General features: G+C 36.4%; 1 protein-coding gene across 38 annotated transcripts in view; it reads left to right on the forward strand.

Annotated features, from left to right (window-relative positions):
• The window catches only part of CAPRIN2 (caprin family member 2), a 41,911-nt gene extending 24,410 nt beyond the window's left edge, over positions 1-17,501 (forward strand). For 6 of the 38 annotated variants that reach the window (XM_079936230.1, XM_079936233.1, XM_079936209.1 and 3 more), the window contains 10 exons: positions 326-448; positions 1,872-1,953; positions 2,996-3,051; positions 6,048-6,152; positions 7,448-7,594; positions 11,028-11,196; positions 12,558-12,740; positions 13,442-13,542; positions 15,354-15,417; positions 16,555-17,501. In XM_079936230.1, the coding sequence (XP_079792356.1) occupies positions 326-448; positions 1,872-1,953; positions 2,996-3,051; positions 6,048-6,152; positions 7,448-7,594; positions 11,028-11,196; positions 12,558-12,740; positions 13,442-13,542; positions 15,354-15,417; positions 16,555-17,123 (1,599 nt within the window). In that variant the 3' untranslated portion in view covers positions 17,124-17,501. Of the gene's footprint in view, positions 1-325; positions 449-1,871; positions 1,954-2,995; positions 3,052-6,047; positions 6,153-7,447; positions 7,595-11,027; positions 11,197-12,557; positions 12,741-13,441; positions 13,543-15,353; positions 15,418-16,510 lie in introns of all 38 variants that reach the window. The other 32 variants (XM_079936239.1, XM_079936231.1, XM_079936223.1 and 29 more) reach the window with 19 other exon arrangements.
• Positions 17,502-19,326: the final 1,825 nt, after the last annotated feature.

Below are 19,326 nucleotides of genomic sequence, written 5' to 3' on the forward strand. Positions count from 1 at the left end.
ATCTTATCATAGAGCACACAGGGTAACTGATGTCCATAATGAGAGAACTTCTACAAAGGAAGTTCTGTTGCTCTGGGCCTTCCCTTTAAAAAGATGATGTTTAGAAACATTTCCCATTAAAGTTGTTCTGAAGGAGGAAACATGAAAAGTTTGCTTAAATTACTTAGAAAATGCATTTATGTGGAAATTCTTTACCTGAGATAAATCTATAAATGAACACTGCTATGTGTTTTGATTACATTAAGATGTAGTGATAAGCTTAGTTTCCTGAATTAGGCTTTTGAATTTGAATTTCACTCTTATACATTATGGGTTTATCTTATAGGTGCCTAAGCCTATGCATCAGCCTGTAGGTTCTTCCTCTACCCTTCCAAAGGATCCAGTATTGAGGAAAGAAAAACTGCAGGATCTGATGACCCAGATTCAAGGAACTTGTAACTTTATGCAAGTATGAGTCATTATTAAGTGAATCTTAAATGATAGTCATGGGGCTGCTAGCTTCTGATGTGAAGCATTAAATGAAGTTGTTAAGAGCATAGATTCTGGTGTCCAGAATGAGTACAAATCTCGGTTCTGCCATAGCTCTGAGAATTTAGGCAAGTTACTTAACTCTCTGCCTCAGTTTCTTTTTTGAAAAAATGATAATAGTTCCTACTCCTGTTTGTTGTGAGTAATAAAATGAATTAAACATGTAAGAAGCATAAAGTGCTCAAATGATATTGCTGCTGTTGTGTGTAGATAATCATAAGACATTCATTATGACACATGCTCAATTGTGTCATACAGACTCTTACAGAATTTCAGAATAGTATGGTATTACTGAGGGATGAAGTAGGCAAATAAGAGATTTTTGTATAGTAAAAAGATTTTGAGCTTTGGAATTAGACCTGCATTTAAGTCCACTTCTACCAGTTACCAGTTGTGTAATCTGTGGCAAGTTATTTAACCTCCAACCTTCTGCTTATTTGTAAAGTGAGGGAATTGCATGCCTCTTCAGATTATTTGATAAATAAAAGACCTAAAACGATCACTGTAAGTATATAAGTTAAGTACTCAAAACATTGGAAATATTTTTAGGATAACCAGGATAGGCAGATGGGAGAAGAGAATGCCTTCTTGTCATGAAAGTCTCTAAGAGCATGAGTTAGTTTAGTGGTTGAGATAAAATAATTAGACCCTCTCATTGGTTATAATAAAAATGAGGGCTCAGTCTACACTAGGATTAACGTTTAAGACTTCAAGTCAGGAGTTTTCTTTTCCTCATTTGGCCTTAGAATTACTATTGGAGTTTTAACACTTGACACAGTCTTTTTTTTTTTAATTAATTAATTAATTTTTGGCTGCATTGAGTCTTCGTTGCTGCACATGGGCTTTCTAGTTGTGGCGAGCAGGGGCTACTCTTTGTTGTGGTGCGCAGGCTTCTCATTTCAGTGGCTTCTCTTGTTGTGGAGCATGGACTCTAGGCACGTGGGCTTCAGTAGTTGCAGCATGTGGGCTCAGTAGTTGTGGCTCGCGGGCTCTAGAGCACAGGCTCAGTAGTTGTGGTGCACGGGCTTAGTTGCCCCATGGCATGTGGGATCTTCCTGGACCAGGGCTTGAACCCGTGTCCCCTGTGTTGGCTGGCAGATTCCTAATGACTGCACGACCAGGGAAGCCCCTGACACAGTTTTAAGGTTTGACAGTTACTTTAGATTTCGCTTTTAATTCTGTTTCTTCTCCTATAAAGACTAAGTTATTAACATCTTGAGATGGTTATTAGCTAGATTCCTATAGCTAATAAGTAGCTGACATCATAAATAATTTAATGGTAATAGCTTTACCAACAAATGATAATCTTTGTTTTCACTTATTATTTAAACTCTTGTCTTTAGGAATCTATTCTGGATTTTGACAAACCTCCAAGTGCAATTCCATCATCACAGCCGCCTTCAGCTACTCCAGGTAGCCCAGTAGGTATGTCCTCATTCTTAAGACTTGTTAGACCTATAGCTGTTTTTCCAATTACTTCTTTTACATATAATTTTACTCTAGATTATCTTAAGGTTAAACTATGTCTGTGTGTTTATTTTTTTTCTAAATGTGTACATATGTTATCAGAGTTACATACAGGTAAATTACCATGAGGATGTTAGTGTACTTAACTGACCAGTTTGCATTTTAGAGAAGGTCTCCAGATAGGTGAATGGAAGTACACAATATTAGTTGTCTTTGCTACTTTTTATATTCTTCTTGGAGTGAATTCTGACTAGAACTGCTTGACTTCTTTCAACTCTGTATGTCTAGTGTGGAGGCTTTTGGATCCTAACTATGAATGAAATTACATCAGTGGTATTTAGTGCACAGGTTAACACAGTAACTAATGATGCAGCCCAGATCTGAATCTGGTCTGATGCTTCAGACTTTAGGCTTTTTGTTCTACACTAGTTTATCTCAGGTGGAATGACATAATCAAAGCCATAGTTCGGCTGCAGTGAGCAGTAGACACCAACCAGAAGACTGGTCCAGTAATTCCTGGGTAGGGTAAGGAGAAGGAAGAGAAAGTACTTAACAAAAGTGATAGAGATTAATAAGAAGAAACCAAACTGAAACTATGTAATTGAAAAGTATATTTAATTTTACATGATCAAAGAGAAAAAAAAAACTGAAGAGCCAGATGACCCCTGCACTTGTAACTTAAAGTGTATCAGCTAATTACTGCTCATGATAGCTCAGGTTTTATCATCCAGATTACAATGACCAGTTTTCTAAAAGTCATAGTTCTTTTCTTTTGGAAGCCTTGAAATGCTGCTTTTGTCCATTGATGGAACCAGTATCCTTTTCTTCTGTAATCCTCTCTGACTCTTTTTAGAGCTCTACTACAATAGAAAGGACTTGAGAGCTAGTTCTGCCAGATACTGCTTTGTTTTATGAAGTATAAACTTTAGTTTCCACCCAGTTGGTATGCATAAACTTTTCTCCTCCCTCAGTAGTTTACTGTTGATTTCCCTCTCTGCAGCATCTACAGAACAAAATCTATCCAATCAAAGTGATTTTCTTCAAGAGCCATTACAGGTAACTTTTCCAGACTGATCTTTCATTTACTCTTCTTTGCTATTCAGGGAGGAAACTCTTGCTTTGGCAAGAATGATCAGACTCGCTGATTCTAATATACCTAATGAAATTATTGAAAATGTTCTAAGGGTATGTAGTTTTTTAGATTAAGTACAGCTGGTTCTCAAAAGATTCCCTAATAAACATGGGGAAGTCATCTGTTATAATAGAGGAGGTTAGCTGATGTTAGTAAGGAAAGAGTAAGCCTGAAGAATTCGGAGGTACTTTGGGAATCTTACTTTGCTGTTGAGCTACCTAAGTCACTTAGTATATTGGCAGAGTAAAGGGTGTAAAGAAAGAAACTAATTTTGCTTAACTCATGGTTAGCCAGTCCCACCCGCCTACATATATCTAACATTCTGATGAACTGATTTTCACAGAACACACTTAGAGTTATAAAGGGACCAGATCATTGAGATCTGTAAATGCCACATTGCATTTCCATCAATAGTAAGTTCAAGATTTGCTAGTTTTCTGGTCATTACTTTAAAAAAAATTTTTTTCTCAGGATCCCTCTGAAAACCTTACAGCAATTTTCTAGACAGCAACTGCTTTGACAGTAGGTTAAATATTTTGATCAGGTGCTTCAGCAGTTGTTGCCTTCCCTTCCAAAAACTTATGAGTAAATACCATTTGTTTACAGTGGTTTATATCTAGTTTAAGATGTAGCTCGGTTTTCAAAATGTGTTTGTTAAGCAGGGTCCCTCACCCCAGTCACTGCTTTAACTAAAGAATTCCATGTTATCTGGTCTAGCTATTAGGTTCTTTATGAGGCTTTCAAGTGACAAGTTAAGATTTTTTTTTTTTTGGCGGTACACGGGCCACTCACTGTTGTGGCCTCTCCCGTTGTGGAGCACGGGCTCCAGACGCGCAGGCTCAGCGGCCGTGGCTCATGGGCCCAGCCGCTCCGCGGCATGTGGGATCTTTCCGGACCGGGGCACGAATCTGTGTCCCCTGCATCGGCAGGTGGACTCTCAACCACTGCGCCACCAGGGAAGCCCTAAGATTTTTTTTGATAAACCAATAGTCTGGTAGCTCTCAGGGCATGCCTGTGGGATGGCTACATCAGAATCACTTCGTCACTTTAATAAAAGTACATACAGTTGACCCTTGAACAGTATGCGTTTGAACTGCTCGGGTCCACTTATACATGGGTTTTTTCCACCAAATTCGTAGAGTACTACGCTTCATGAATTTGCGTGTCATCCTTGCGCAGGGGCCATGCTAATCTTCTCTGTATCGTTCCAATTTTAGTATATGTGCTGCCGAAGTGAGCACTAAATACATAGAGTACTACGGATCTGAGGTTGGTTTAATCCGAAGTTGCGGAACCACGGGTATGAAGGGTCAACTATGGGACCTGAGCATCTGCGAATTTTGGTATCCATAGTGGGTCTTGGAACCAATTCCCTGTGGATACTGAGGGATGACTGTGTTGTTAGATACCACCGTAAACCTATAGGGTCAGAATTTCCAGGGGTGTCGTCTAGTCATCTGTATTTTTAATCTGCTCCCTGGGTGAATCTGCACATTTTTTTGGAACCACTGGCCTCAAACATCATGCTTACTCAGCAGTACTTAAAACGAACTCCAGCCAGTCTTCTTAAAGAGCAACAATTTGGAAGGAAGAACTGCCGTAACTTCTAAATAAATACTAATGTAAAGAATGTTTCTTCATCTTTTTTGTTAACGTTTTAACTAAAGTTCAAAGTCTTTTAAAGCTTAACTATCAAGTGGGCCAAGTTGCCTTAACTTAGTATCATTGAATTTTTCTTTGGCAATAGAGTTAGTTACGTCCCCACAATAGCCAGTCTCACTTATTTTGGGTGGTTGTCTCATTGTTTTAATGAGATGACCAGAAGAAAGGCCTACTTTTAGAAACACTACCATTTTATAATAATTCTAATAGTTTGGTCAGATCTAAATTATATCTATTTATTTAGGTACACTAAATGCTCTAAAGGATTTCAAAATTTTCTCCATAAGACCTTTTAAAGGTCTTCCATGAGGCTTTTTAGAACTTGGTCCCCATCTCCTTATCAAGAAGTGGCATATCATGATGAACCCTTCTAGAAGGTCACTGAAACATAACTGTTCTGATATTTGGTTACCATTAATTAGTTTCTATTTAACCCATTTTATTACTTGGGCTTCTGAGAACCACACTGAAACATTTAGATAAAAGGAGTGGATTCACCGACACTTCAGACCTTGCCATTGCTAGAATTTTATGGATCTCTGTTATGTTGTAGTACCTGTTGTGCCGTAGCATTCCTTCCTAGCTACTCTTAGTTTTTAATTGGTTACAGTTGTCACAGCATTAGTTCCTACTGTGCTTTCTCCCAATTTGTATTTTATACATATTAGTTTTAATTTTTCTTAGAATATTGGTGCTATTGTGATTTATATAGAGCTTATCCTTTCTATTTATACTTCTGCCGACTTCTTTAAGACACTGAGAGCACTTAGAGTAAAAGCATAGTTGTCATGATCCCTGGCAGGCCCGTGCCTAGAGCATTAATGTACCCTGGGGTCATCCCATGGAACTGCTATTGAGAGCCTGATAGAAAATCTGACCCCAGATTTCCAGGGCCAAGAGTCTTGGTAAATGAGGATGGGATTAGATGTGTAGCTCTGGTGACTAGGCTTGGAAAGGCAATGTAGCTGACTGCTTGGGTTTGAATCTTAGCTCTTCTGCTTAATTTTAGTGTGACCTTGGGTAAATTAGTTAACTTTCTTTTCTTCTGCCTGATTATGAATAAAATGGGAATAGTTGTACCTATTGCACGGGGTTATTGTTAGGATTAAATATATTAATATGTGTTAAAAGTGTTTAGCATACCATTTGGCACTAGTGATTGCTCAACGAGAGTAATGTGTTAGGAAGCCCAGAGCCCAAGAAATATAAAGTGAACAAAATGTGCCTTTTACAATGTTTTATATCTTCCTATATTTAGGCTGCTTCTTCTCCAGTTACTTGTAGCTCAAATGCTTGCTTGGTTACTACCGATCAGGCCTCTTCAGGATCTGAAACAGAGTTTATGACCTCAGAGACTCCTGAGGTAATAAGAGACCCATTGTCTTAATTTCTTTTCTGTCTTAAAGAATAGCATAACCAGTTTATTGTATGAATTACAGGCATAATCAGTTTAATGATTTAACATTTATACCTTACTAATGTTTGCTTTCTGTAGATGTTGTAGTCCTGGAACTTATACAGGTAACTCTAACTTTATCGTGACCTTACTGTATAAATGGACTTAATAGTGTATTGCCTTTTCAGATACAATAAATATGTCCAAATTGCTAGTGTCAAAAAAAATGAAAATTTCTAGGTAAGGGTAGGGTTAGTTCAAATTTCTCACTATATTCATATTGAAGGACTCCTTAGGAGAAAAATCGTTTTATCCATGTAACAGAAGACTCAATAACTTTATAGTTTTAATATTAGCACTGACTCAATTGGAATGAGTTACATTCTCTTTTTGCCCAATTTTGTCAAAGCATTTTGACAGTATTACGTTTTTCCTCTCAATTTTCAAGTGAAAGTTTTTGCTGTGTTTGAGCAAATCCTTGAGATAGATATAGCAAGATAGGATGATTTTTTGGATTAATTTAGCAATTCTTAGGTTTTATTATTATTTTTTGGTTAACTATTATATGAGAATTTGTGTTCATTGTATAAGAAAGTAAAGGTAAGCATTAGTTTTTATGGTGTTGACTTGGTCTAAATTAAAATTACTTGGTTCCTTATTTTAAGAAGAGGAAGTGTTTGCCACCTAGTGAGTCACAGCTGTCTGCTTCAAAATCTCATTGGTATTGGTTTTTTCATATCTTTTAAAGCATTTGGCTTTATAATCTATTATATTAAGGACTTGCTTATTCCCTTAGTTAAGATTAGCTCAGGTTTGGTTTTCTTTTTTTAGGCAGCTGACCGAGGAATCCACTAATAAGACTTTAAAATAGAGAAAAATTAACACTGACTAAGTAACTAACCCAAGGTTTTTCTTAAGCCTAATTCTTCTGTATAAATTTGGAATAACACTAGATTCCGAACTGGAAAATACCATTACAGGGTTTGAAAAGGACTAGGTACTCATAAAAAGTTCAGCCCCTCGTCTGTTAGACTGATTAATAGTAAGATTCTCACTTAGTCAGCAAGCCGTGCAAAGCAAATGCTAGTGTGCATCCTCAGCAATTGAGATTTGAAATTGTAAGCAAAAGCTATTCTTCTGCATGCCTGTGTCCAAATGTCGTCCTATAGGACTTGCTGACTTATGCCAGTCTGGGGTTTAGTGTAAGTTAACTGTTTATTGTATGGCAGGTGATTGGCTGATATTGCATTTCTCCTCCCTAGGCAGCAGTTCCCCCAAGCAAGAAACCGTCTTCACTAGCTTCTCCAAATCCTCCCATGTCAAAGGGCTCTGAACAGGGCTTCCAGTCACCTCCAGCAAGTAGTAGTTCAGTAACCATTAACACAGCACCCTTTCAAGCCATGCAGACAGTGAGTATGAAACGTGAATGATGATTGCAGTTCATTATTCCTGTTAAAAAGCTATTGTTTCTCTTACATCTCTTACATTAGGTACTATGTGAAAAAATTTGCCTTTTCTATTACTCTTTTTTGGGCTGGTAGAATTTGCATTTGTCCAATGGAAATATTGTTTGTGTGGGAAGAGTATTAAATCCAAAGCCTCAATAATTTTGAATGGAAATTTTATCAGGGCATTTTCCCCTCTGAAAATTAGTGGCAGGCAAAGCTGAGGACCCATATTAAATAAATGAAATGTGAGTGAGAAACATAATTTTCTGTAAATAGCTTAATAATACTAACCATTACTAATATCACAGTAGTAATGTTTCATGGCATCAATAACCTGAAATACAGGACACATACTTGTGTGTTCTATCACTGTTGAAACTTTCATTTGATTTCATCTTCATCTCATCTGGGTTTTGGAGAATTGTTCAGATTTCTGTGGTATTTTGAATTACATATTCCGCTACAAATTGTAGTTTAAAACTTTTTAAGGTGATATTTCAACTAGGTTTGTATGTTTATTCTGTAAACATAGAATAAGTATAAAACTTTTCTTTAGAAAAAAGCAAAAAGTGATAGCCAATAAGTACCTTTCCTGATGGTGCTTAATGTCCCACTCCAGGTACTTTCGTCCTACTCCAGGTGGTGGGAGGGGGCCAGTGGAGTGGTAGTGGAAAGCAGGCACAATGCAGGGAGATGGTCTGGTGAATTCACACCCCTGAATTCACTAATCTTGTTAATTCCTGCTTGGCCACGTAGCACAGCTTTGTGTCCTTGCTTTCCCTCTATCCCTGTCAATCCATCCTACACAGTATTGCCACATTAGTTTTACTAACTTTTTCTTACTCCTAATGAAAAGCAAATATTGGTCCATTATAGAATGAAATTGAAAGTCCTTTGCCTGACACTCAGTAACTTTTCAAGTCTGGTATAACTTGCCAGACTAGTCCCCTGGGCTTGCCTTGTACACTCTTGTCACAGTACCTTTTTTTGTGTGGTGTGTGTTTTAAGATTTTTAATTTTAATTTGGAATGAAATACAATTATTCATTCAACAAATTGGAAAATATTAAAACAGTTGACATTATCTAGAGTGGGGAAAGAAATAAGAAAGTTTTATACACTGCTGATGTGACAGTAAATCATCACAACCTTTTAGGAAAGGCACTTCCTGTTAAAATTTTTTAAAAAGGGTGCATAAAGCCGTGACAGAAGTTTCATCTTGAGGAATCCATACTACAGGAACAAGGGGATTAGTAGCTAAGGATATGCTTCAGTAGCTGAAGATATGTTGTATATAACGGCACTAGAAAGCAATCGCAACAAAACCAGTCTGAATTGGAGACCATCTGAACGTCTGTTAACTGGGAAATGATTGACTAAATTATGGTATTTCCAATTCTATGGCTCATTCATTCCCTCACCGTATATATTTTTCAAGGCAGGCATTGTTTTACTGTATGCCAGGCATTGTTCTAGATACTGGGGGTAAGGAAGTGAATAATACAGATTTGTCCCCTTTATCATGAAGCTTACATTCTTGTGTGTGTGTGTGTGTGTGTGTGTGTGTGTGTGTGTGTAGCAAGGGAGAGACAAAAATGATAAATGATAATAATAATAATAACAACAGCAACAATAAAACAAGTCAGTTAACCTTTAGAATAATTGCCTGTTTCTAGAGGCAGGTACCTTGGGTTTTTCAGTGAAAAAATTACATCCAGATTTTTATTCTGCCTTGAAATCTTTGTGTCCTGATTAGTTGTTCCTGGTGTGTCTTCTCATTGTATTTTGGAAATTTTTAATAGCACTTACCCTACTTTATTTTTATGCTTTTTAAGTGAAACTTCAGACTTTATCTGGATTTCCCTAGTTTTTCCACCAGTGTTCTTTTTCTTTTCCAGGATCCCTTGCAGGGTGCCACATTGCATCACAATACCTTTTTGCTCATGCCACTCTGTCTTCTCTACCTGTTTGGATTCTATCCAGTATAAATTGGTTCTTATTTGTTTGCTTACTCATTTATTCAATAAACAGGTAGTTATGAAGCCAGGCACTGTTCTTAGGGGTTGTAACAATGGAGAATAGACAGGTCTTTGTGCTTAAGAAGCTTATACTTTATTATGGAGGTGGAAGGGCTAGAGAGAAAAATATTCATATATATATTATATCAGATGCTATGTGTTGTGAGGAAAAATGGAGCAGGATAAGGGGGCTAGAGAGTAACAGAAGTGCTATATTATAGATGATGACCAGAGTCTGGACAGATCATTGCCTGCTACATGGTAGAAATTCAGTAAATGGCAGATTTTTTCATTTGTTTTCAGTTTCTGAAAAAGTACCCTTTTCCCCTATATAGCTTTCATTCTCAGTAAGCATTATTACAACGTAATAGCGGGAGAGTTAATTTTTGTGCTTGGTTTAACTTCTGTCAGAAATCAAATAGAAATTTGGTGTTTTTACTATGGTAAAATATGCATAAACATAAAGTTTACTGTTTTAACCGTATTTAAATGTATAATTCAACGGCATTAAGTACATCCACAGTGTTGTACAGCCGTCACCACTATCTACTTCCAGAACTTTTTCATCGTCCCCTCCCCCGTCCTAGCCCCTGGTAACTTCTATTCTACTTTGTCTCTATGAATTTACCTATTCTTAGGTACCTCATATAAGTGGAATCACGGTATTTGTCCTTTTGTATCTGGCTTATTTCAGTTAGCGTAGAATTTTCAAGGTTCATCCATGTTGTAGCATGGATCAGAATTTCATTCTTTTTTATGGTGATATAACATTCCATTGTATGTATGTACCACATTCTGTTTATCCATTCATCTGCTGATGGACACTTGGGTTGTTTCCATCTTTTGGCTATTATGAATAATGCCACGAACATTGGTGTACAAATATTTGAGTCTCTGCTTTCAGTTCTTTTGGGTATATGCCTAGAAGTGGAATTGCTGGATCCTATTCTACTTGGTAATTCTACTTGGTAAATGGGAATTCCGCATTTAGCTTTTTGAAGAACCGCTGTACTGTTTTCTGCAGTGGCTGCACCATTTTACGTTCCTACCAGCACTGCACTGCCACTGAGGGTGGCAACTGTACCACACCCTCAGCAATACTTAGATTTTCTGTTTTTTTTTTTTTAAGTAATAGCCATCCTAATGGGTATGAAGTGGAATCTCATTGTGGTTTTGATTTATATTTGTCTAATGACTAATGATGTTGTGCATCTTTGCATGTGCTTATTGGCCATTTATCTTCTTTGAAGAAATGTCTATTCAAGTCCTTTGCCCATCAAATAGAAGTTTTTGAATGTTGCAGAGTTTTGCTGAATGTCACCTTTAATTGTTTTCTATAAAACTTCACAAATGACTCAGTGTACCCTGTCTTTTAAGGTATTTAATGTTAATGCACCTCTGCCTCCACGTAAAGAACAAGAAATAAAAGAATCCCCTTATTCACCTGGCTACAATCAGAGTTTTACTACAGCAAGTACACAGACACCACCCCAGTGCCAACTGCCAGCTATACACGTAGAACAAACTGTCCTTTCTCAAGAGACTGGTAAGATCTTTGTGTATCATATTTTGAAGACTTAGATGAGAGCTAATTAAACGGAAAGCAAGTCTGTAGTGACACTTGAGATGTTCTTTCTTGACTAGTAAGCCTTATCTTTTCACATGTTCAAGTATTGAGAAACACTTAATGCTTTTTCGTCTCTTTAGTTAAGTTCACTTATTACTTTTAACTTTTGTAGAGGTAGAACTTAGATGGTTGATTTAACCTTGAAGTAGGCTTTTATTTTTAAATCTGATTGCTTTGATTACCATCAACAGTGGTAGAGCTGCATAAGGCACTATCCAGCTGCTTCTATGAAGGTTTTGAAACCATTCTGTTAACTCCGTGTTAGCACAGATGGCTATCTGGCCTTTTTTCTTCCCTCTTGTAATAAAGCATTGATTAATGTGAAGGTATAATTTAGTATGCTTATTCTACTCTCTGATTAGAGATGGGAGACACTTTTGATTGTTCATGCTATTCTAATACGTACATGAAAGAATAGCAACTTTGTAGTTATTTCCCAATTTAAGAAGCACTTGTAGATTTTTACTGTTGGTATTTCAGGCCCCTATTGGGTTTTCTAAAACTTAAGCTGGGGCAAACGAATTGCTTGGTTAATCACAAGAGGTAGTAAATGTAAATCCCTGGACCTAGCCACAGATGACCTCATTCTCTTCTCACCTGTACTGTGAAAACATAGGGCAGGTGATTTACATAAAGGATACTTTTTTGTCATAATCCTTTTCAATTACAGTATTAATAAGAGTTCATTTTCTTTTACTCCTCGATCTGGCATATTTAGCCTGTTTTTTTCCTTTAATTGTGGTAAAATATACGTAACATAAAATTCATCATTTTAAACATTTTTAAGTGTACAGGTTTTATGGCATTAAGTACATCCAGGTTGTTGTGCAGCCACCACCACCATTCATCTCTAGGAATTTTTCATCTTCCCCATTTAACACTAACTCCCCATTTCCTTTCCCTGTAATCCCTGGCAACCAGCATTCTACTCTGTGAATTTGACTGCTCTAAATACGTAACTTATATAAGTGGAATCATAGAGTATTTGTCCTTTTGTAACACCATAATGTCTTCAAGGTTCATCCATGTTGTATTGTAGAATGTGTCAGAATTTTCTTCCTTTCTAAGACTGAATAATATTTTATTACTTAGATATATATATAGAGAGAGAGATATCTGTGTCTCTCTCTATATATATACATACATATCTATAGCATCTGTTTTTTTTAAAAAGGGAGGAAGTTGTATTAAAGGTTTTGATATACACTGACTTCTAAGTATAAAGAATATTAAACTTTTATTACCATTTAACTCTTGGACTCTAAAACTGTTTCCTTAAGCAGCAAGTTATCCTGATGGAACTATTCAAGTAAGCAATGGTAGCCTTGCCTTTTACCCAGCACAGACGAATGTATTTCCCAGACCCTCTCAACCATTTGTCAATAGCCGGGGATCTGTTAGAGGATGTACTCGTGGTGGGAGATTACTAACCAATTCGTATCGGTCCCCTGGTGGTTATAAAGGTATGCTCTGAATACAATTTGTATGTTTACTTGACTCAAACTGTTTTTACTTTACCTTGTTCCTTTTTGTGGTTTCCATTTATAATGTAGTAGAGAATTCCCTATTCCTACAAAATATGGTATTTCTAATATGTCTATTGTCTATAACAGAGGAACTCTTTGAATGAAAAACAGATCGATCCTGTGACTTACTGAAGTGAAAGGTTGAGCATCTTGGTTTTTTTCCAGGGATGAATTTTGGTTTTCATATTTGAATAATTTCTTTCTTCTGTTAATTGACTTGGCTGGCTCAAAACATGTCATATTTAAGACAGTGCCCATTTCCTAGTTATCAGAGTATACCACAGATGAAAACTTTGAGACAATAATAGTGATACGCTTTTAAGTTAGATATGGTTCCAAGTATTCTAGTCACTGCTGGTATTAGCAGAAGTACTCTAGACCAAGGCCTTAACCACCATCCTTTCCCAACCCCATTCCAGCAATAGTAAATTTCTACAGTTGGCTTGTTTGAAGTCTGTGATATTTTTATAAATGTGTGTTTTATTGTGCAAACAGTATTATGGAGTTTGCTTAAAGAAGGCATAAATGTAATGATGGCTTTATAGGATTAATTTAACTTTCCAAGTGATATAGAACAGACTATTTAAGAGTTTAGTGTAATTTTGCCCATAATTTTATGTAAGTTGTTTGTTTATTAGGTTTTGATACCTATAGAGGACCTCCTTCAATTTCCAATGGAAATTATAGCCAGCTACAGTTCCAAGCTAGAGAGTATCCTGGAACACCTTATTCCCAAAGGGTAAGAATAATTGTTATAACTGAACAATAGTACAAGTGATGTGAAGCTGGTGACTAAACTATAGCAGAGTCGTAATTTGTTTTGTAAAGACACTCTTATAACTATGGAGAGTGGATCTGGAAGCTTTTCTAATAACCCAAGTAGGGTACATGAGAACTGCCTGTTACATGGAACTTAGGAGGCCTTAAGGACTTTATTAAGTTTGCATTAACTCATTTACTCCACCATCCTATAAGAGAAACTGGAGTTCAGAAACAAGTAACTTATCTAAGGTCACTCAGCAAGTAAATGATAGAACTAAGATTAGATGCAAGTTTCTCAACTCCAGAGCCCATGGTCTTTACTATATTGCCTTCAGTTTAACTTTTTTAGATATCACGTATAGGAAAGTCCTTTTTTGTAGTTTGATTTTTTTGGTTTATTCTTGATTGACTAGTTCAGCAGATTTTCTTTACTATATATGATAAAAGACTGATAGGAGGATGGTGGACATTCCACTTGAACAGCCCTTGGGAACTCCCTGTCATTGGTCATATATGGATATGAATTTATACTACATTAGCATTTTCAGTTTTGAAGTTTTACAAGCCTTTAAGTATGTATGGGGTATTTTACTGAGTTCTGTTGTTAATATACAAAGGAGCTTACGGTTACATGAGGTAAGATAGATGTCTATACAGAGGCAGTATTGAAGAACACACCTTGGAAAACACACCAGGTCACCTAAATGACTTGGGTTTGACCCCGATCTCACCAGTTACCTCTTTGTCTGACCTTGGGCCTGTTACGTAAACTTTCTGAGCTTTAGTTCCTTATCTGTTAGGTGAAGACTCATCTGTTTGAGTTACTTATCTTACTCTGGAGTGTTGAGGATTACTCTGTGAGGGATTCTGAGGATTAAATGAAGTCATATACATAAGTGCTTTGCATATATCAAGGATGCAAATATTAAATCTTATTACTTGATTGTCACGTACTGTGTGTGCAGGGAAAACTTTGATTAATGCGGTCTTTCAGTAATGGAGCTATCTGTTCTTAATACCAGTATTCTAGTATTTTTGTGTGCTGCTTTAAATTTCCTCCTGAGGAAACATAAGATATCAATGATAGTAGTGCTGTTGGGAAGAGAGTTAGGAGTTTGGGGTAGGAAAATTAATTATTATTTTTACTGTATACATTCTTGTTCAAATTTTTTATTACATGTATTGATATTAATCTGATTGCATCATTAATTATTCTTTTCATGACTTGCATGGGGGCTGACTTTCACCATACTTGGGAGTCAGTTTGAAATGTTGCCTCTTGAACATTTTTTCTTAAAGATTCCAGGCAATAATATGTTCATACGTTAAATTCTTATCAATTTCCCTGTCAAAACAAAATCAAACCCTAACATAGTTTGTAATTGTCTTCACACTTTGGTTTATAAATAGAGCAAGACTGAAATTGTCTGTATTTTTGCTTTATCATCTCCTTTTATATTGAGATGAGGCACAGAGGACCAGGACATATTTCTGAATTTCCCTCATTACCTAGCATTGTGTCTTTTACGTAGTGTTCTCTAAATGCTTTCTTGTTTTTGCAAGTATTAACATATCTAATTTGTCAGGTTAATTAACAGATGAAGCAAATATTGCTACTGTGACTCTTGCTTTAGTTGTTTTTCTTGGTGTCATCTGAGCCCTTTTGGTTGCTGGAGAAGGCTAGACCAAGGGCTAGGAGGACTTAGTCTTACAAATTTATCTGCCAATAATAACTAATTACTGTTTTGCGTTTTTGGTGCTAAGATAAGTATTATGTGTTCATTTTAGGATAATTTCCAGCAGTGTTACAAGCGAGGAGGAACATCTGGTGGTCCTCGGGCAAATTCTAGAGGTAAGGATAATTAATTGAGGAGTTTACCCAAAACATACCTCTAGATCTTTCTTCATCCTTTGTCAAGTTCTCCCCAAAGTATATTAGCATTTATCTTTTGAGGTTTTCAGTTTGCTTAAATGTTTTACTGAAGATCTGAGGGAGATATTAGACTACTAGAAAGGCTGTGGAAATCATTTGTCAATTTACGTGTGTATGTATTTTAAATTTGCTTGACACCATAATTTAACCTTAGATACATATTCACTATGCTAACTTGATATAGTTTCAGGTGATATATCAGGATGGTGGTTTTGGAATAATGGGCACTTCTAGATACTCTAGTGCCCCTTAGTACATTGATAGATAGGAATAAACAACAATTAAGACACAATGACTTGAACAAAAGCAGGATACTTTTAATACTTCTTAAAATGTGAAGGTACTATTAAAAGGTTCAGTGTAACTGAGAAGATCAAGAATTACTGAAGATTAACTTTGTCACAAGAAAAGAGAAGCTTTTCCTTTTAAGAAAGTAGCCGCTATTCACATTATCTTTGCCCTCTATCTGAGCAGTGTTTTTGTACAATACTGAAAACATTAAAATTTTATGATACCACATTAACTTAGAAATAAAGAACAAGCATTTATTATGGGGCTTAGTACCATAACAAAATATGTTTGAATGTCTAGTAGGCTAGTAGTTCCAGAAGTTGCTACTTTTATGTAATCTCAGTTTTCTTGAGTCCTTCTCCATTAGATACTTAGAGTAGATTTATCACTGAGGAATTAAGAACTCAGAATTATGGGAGAAAGGTAGAGAATTAAAGAGTGTTCACACCTGGGTTTTAGACTCTGCTAACCATAACTACTGTTAAGTTATCCAACCTTTGGGGGCCTCATTTTTTTAATATTAAAAAAAATGAGGCTACTGGACAAAATCATCATCCAGGTCCTTTCTGGCTTTAGAATAGTAGTAGAAAAGCCTCTTGTCAGAGAAATCTAGAAGAGTATACTGTAGCTATACTTCATTGCTTTTTAAAAAAAATTTACTATAAAATGTATTTTTATCTGTATTTCAGTAGCCGACTAATGTTAAATATTGTGTTCAAAGCTAACTGCTTCATTATGAGAAACTCACTGTTGCTAATAAAACAGCAGGGTGGAGTGATTCTTCTCAGGTGAGCAGCCCAGAAAGAGACAACGAAACCTTTAACAGTGGTGACTCTGGACAAGGAGACTCCCGTAGCATGACCCCTGTGGATGTGCCAGTGACAAACCCAGCAGCCACCATACTGCCAGTACACGTGTATCCCCTGCCTCAGCAGATGCGAGTTGCCTTCTCAGCAGCCAGAACCTCCAATCTTGCCCCTGGAACTTTAGACCAACCTATTGTGTTTGATCTTCTTCTGAACAACTTGGGAGAAACTTTTGATCTTCAGCTTGGTAGATTTAATTGCCCAGTGAATGGCACTTATGTTTTCATTTTTCACATGCTAAAGCTGGCAGTGAATGTGCCACTGTATGTCAACCTCATGAAGAATGAAGAGGTCTTGGTATCTGCCTATGCCAATGATGGTGCTCCAGACCATGAAACTGCTAGCAATCATGCAATTCTTCAGCTGTTCCAGGGAGACCAGATATGGTTACGTTTGCACAGAGGAGCAATTTATGGAAGTAGTTGGAAATATTCTACGTTTTCAGGCTATCTTCTTTACCAAGATTGAAAGTCAGTACAGAATTGACAATAAAAGGATATGGTGTTCTGATTAGTGGGAATAAAGGAAAAGTAGTCCTTGCCCTTCTGACAGATTGGTTTAGGAAAATGTTTTCATTCCTAGAGGAAGGAGGAGGTCGTTACTTTTTTGTTTTCCTCCCCATGGTGAAAAATTTCAAGCTGAATGACAATTAGCACTAATCTGGCACTTTATAAATTGTGATGTAGCCTCGCTAGTCAAGCTGTGAATGTATATTGTTTGCACTTAATCCTTAACTGTATTAACGTTCAGCTTACTAAACTAACTGCCTCAAGTTCAGGCAAGTTATAATGCCTTGTTGTGCCTCAATAAAAAAGTTACATGCACCTTCAGTGTTCTTACTTGATTAAGCATTTAGTTAAGAAGTAAAATGTTTAATTTTTAGTGTTCACACTGGTAACTCTTGAATGGGAATCTATTCATGGGTTCATACTATTATTTTAAAATAAGCCTTTTATATATAACAGCTCCTTTTAGAGTTACTTTTCTCTGTTATTATACATATCATTCATCAAAAGATTTCATGTTTTCCACTGGCCAAATCACATATTCTCCTTGAAGCTGTTTTGCAGTAGGGTGTTTTATCCTTTAGTTAGCTATCTTCAAGTACCTACTATATGAATAACAGTACAAGGTACAGTACGCGATACATGGGTAATACTGCTGGTCCGCCATCAGTAAGGCTTATGCTTTCTAGTGGATTCTTAATTTGAGTAGGTAAAATACTTAGTCATCAAAAAGCAAAGGTCTGTGGTCGGGCAATGCTGTATTTGAGTGCGGATTTTGCCACTTAGTAACTGATCTTGGGCAAGTTATTATACCTCAAAGATTTTTTTTAAAGACCATTTCCCGAAATGCAAAATGGGCATGATAGATCAGCCTCAGGGCAGTTGTGAAGTTCAACTAAGAATTTATCCAAAAGACTTTACACAGTGCCTGGCACATAAGCATTTAATAAATGTTAGATGCTGTAATTGTGTTTTTCTCATTCGGAAAACTTTAGGGTGCTGTGTGTATATACTGTCTCGTATGCAGTGTAGCAGGCAATACCAGAGTAGTATCCATTCTAGACATACATCCTCACGTCTCAATTTAAGTTTGTATCTTACTACTAAGAACTTAATAATATGTTTCTCAATTACTTTAAAGAATAGTAATTCAAAATAAACATTTTGATCGAATATTCCAGAGTTTATTAAGGGTTGGAGAAAGGGCATTCGTAGCCTGCAACCAAGCAGGTCACTTGCTGAGGCAGAAAGTTCTTGTTTTGATCCCCCGCTCACTCTGTGTTGTTAAATAATCTCAGGAAGATGTAAGAGCATTAAATTATTATGGTTAATATTTTTGAGCTAGGTGTGGGTTCAGCAATTAAATCCTTAAGCCATGTTTAATTCTGTGGTGTTAAGTGTTAGTACAGTGCTCTCAAGATAGAGGATGTAATGTGATTCACTATTTAACAGAACTTTTTCAATTCATGGTAAGTACTTCGTGAGTTAGGGATATTAGTGTTCCAGTTAAATAAATTAGTTCATGGCTTTTATGTCCAGAACACAAAATGAAAAGTATGCAGGAAAGCAGAAATATGATTGGATGCTTGAGGGGAAAACTTGATGTTTAAGAACAGTTGTTGATCAAGTTCAATGAGGCCTTTCTCAGTCTTTTTTAGCCACTGTTTTCTGCTGCATTAGGGTCTTCAGCTTAGTCTTTTGTCCTGCACATGATCGACATTTATTGAAAAAATATTGTGAATGACTCTTTGTATTTTTTAAGGTAAGTGTCCAACAGGAAGAGATTGATTAACTAGGGTATCCCTTCATGATAATACTCATGTTTTAGGAGAGTATTTTAAATGAAATACTATTTCTCTAAGTGTAAAGACAATAAACTAGAAAATTATTCTTAGACTTAAGGAATGAATGGACAAGATCTTTCATTCTGAAGCAGTGTAACTTTTGAAGACACAGTTCTTCTGGAAGCTTTTAGTAAAAGTCCAGATGTCTTTACAGAAAGATGTACACATGCAGATTTTAGATACCTTTGCAGGAGATGTAATGGGGATCCATAGATAAGTAAAGCACATTTAGGGACCTTGTATAAGGAACTTATATTTTACTGAGAGGATCTTGTTGTAGGTATGACTGAAGTGGAAAGGCATTCCATAAAATTACTATGT

This window comes from Stenella coeruleoalba, assembly GCF_951394435.1.
Source record: "Stenella coeruleoalba genome assembly, chromosome: 11".
Classification (NCBI taxonomy): Eukaryota; Metazoa; Chordata; class Mammalia; order Artiodactyla; family Delphinidae; genus Stenella; species Stenella coeruleoalba.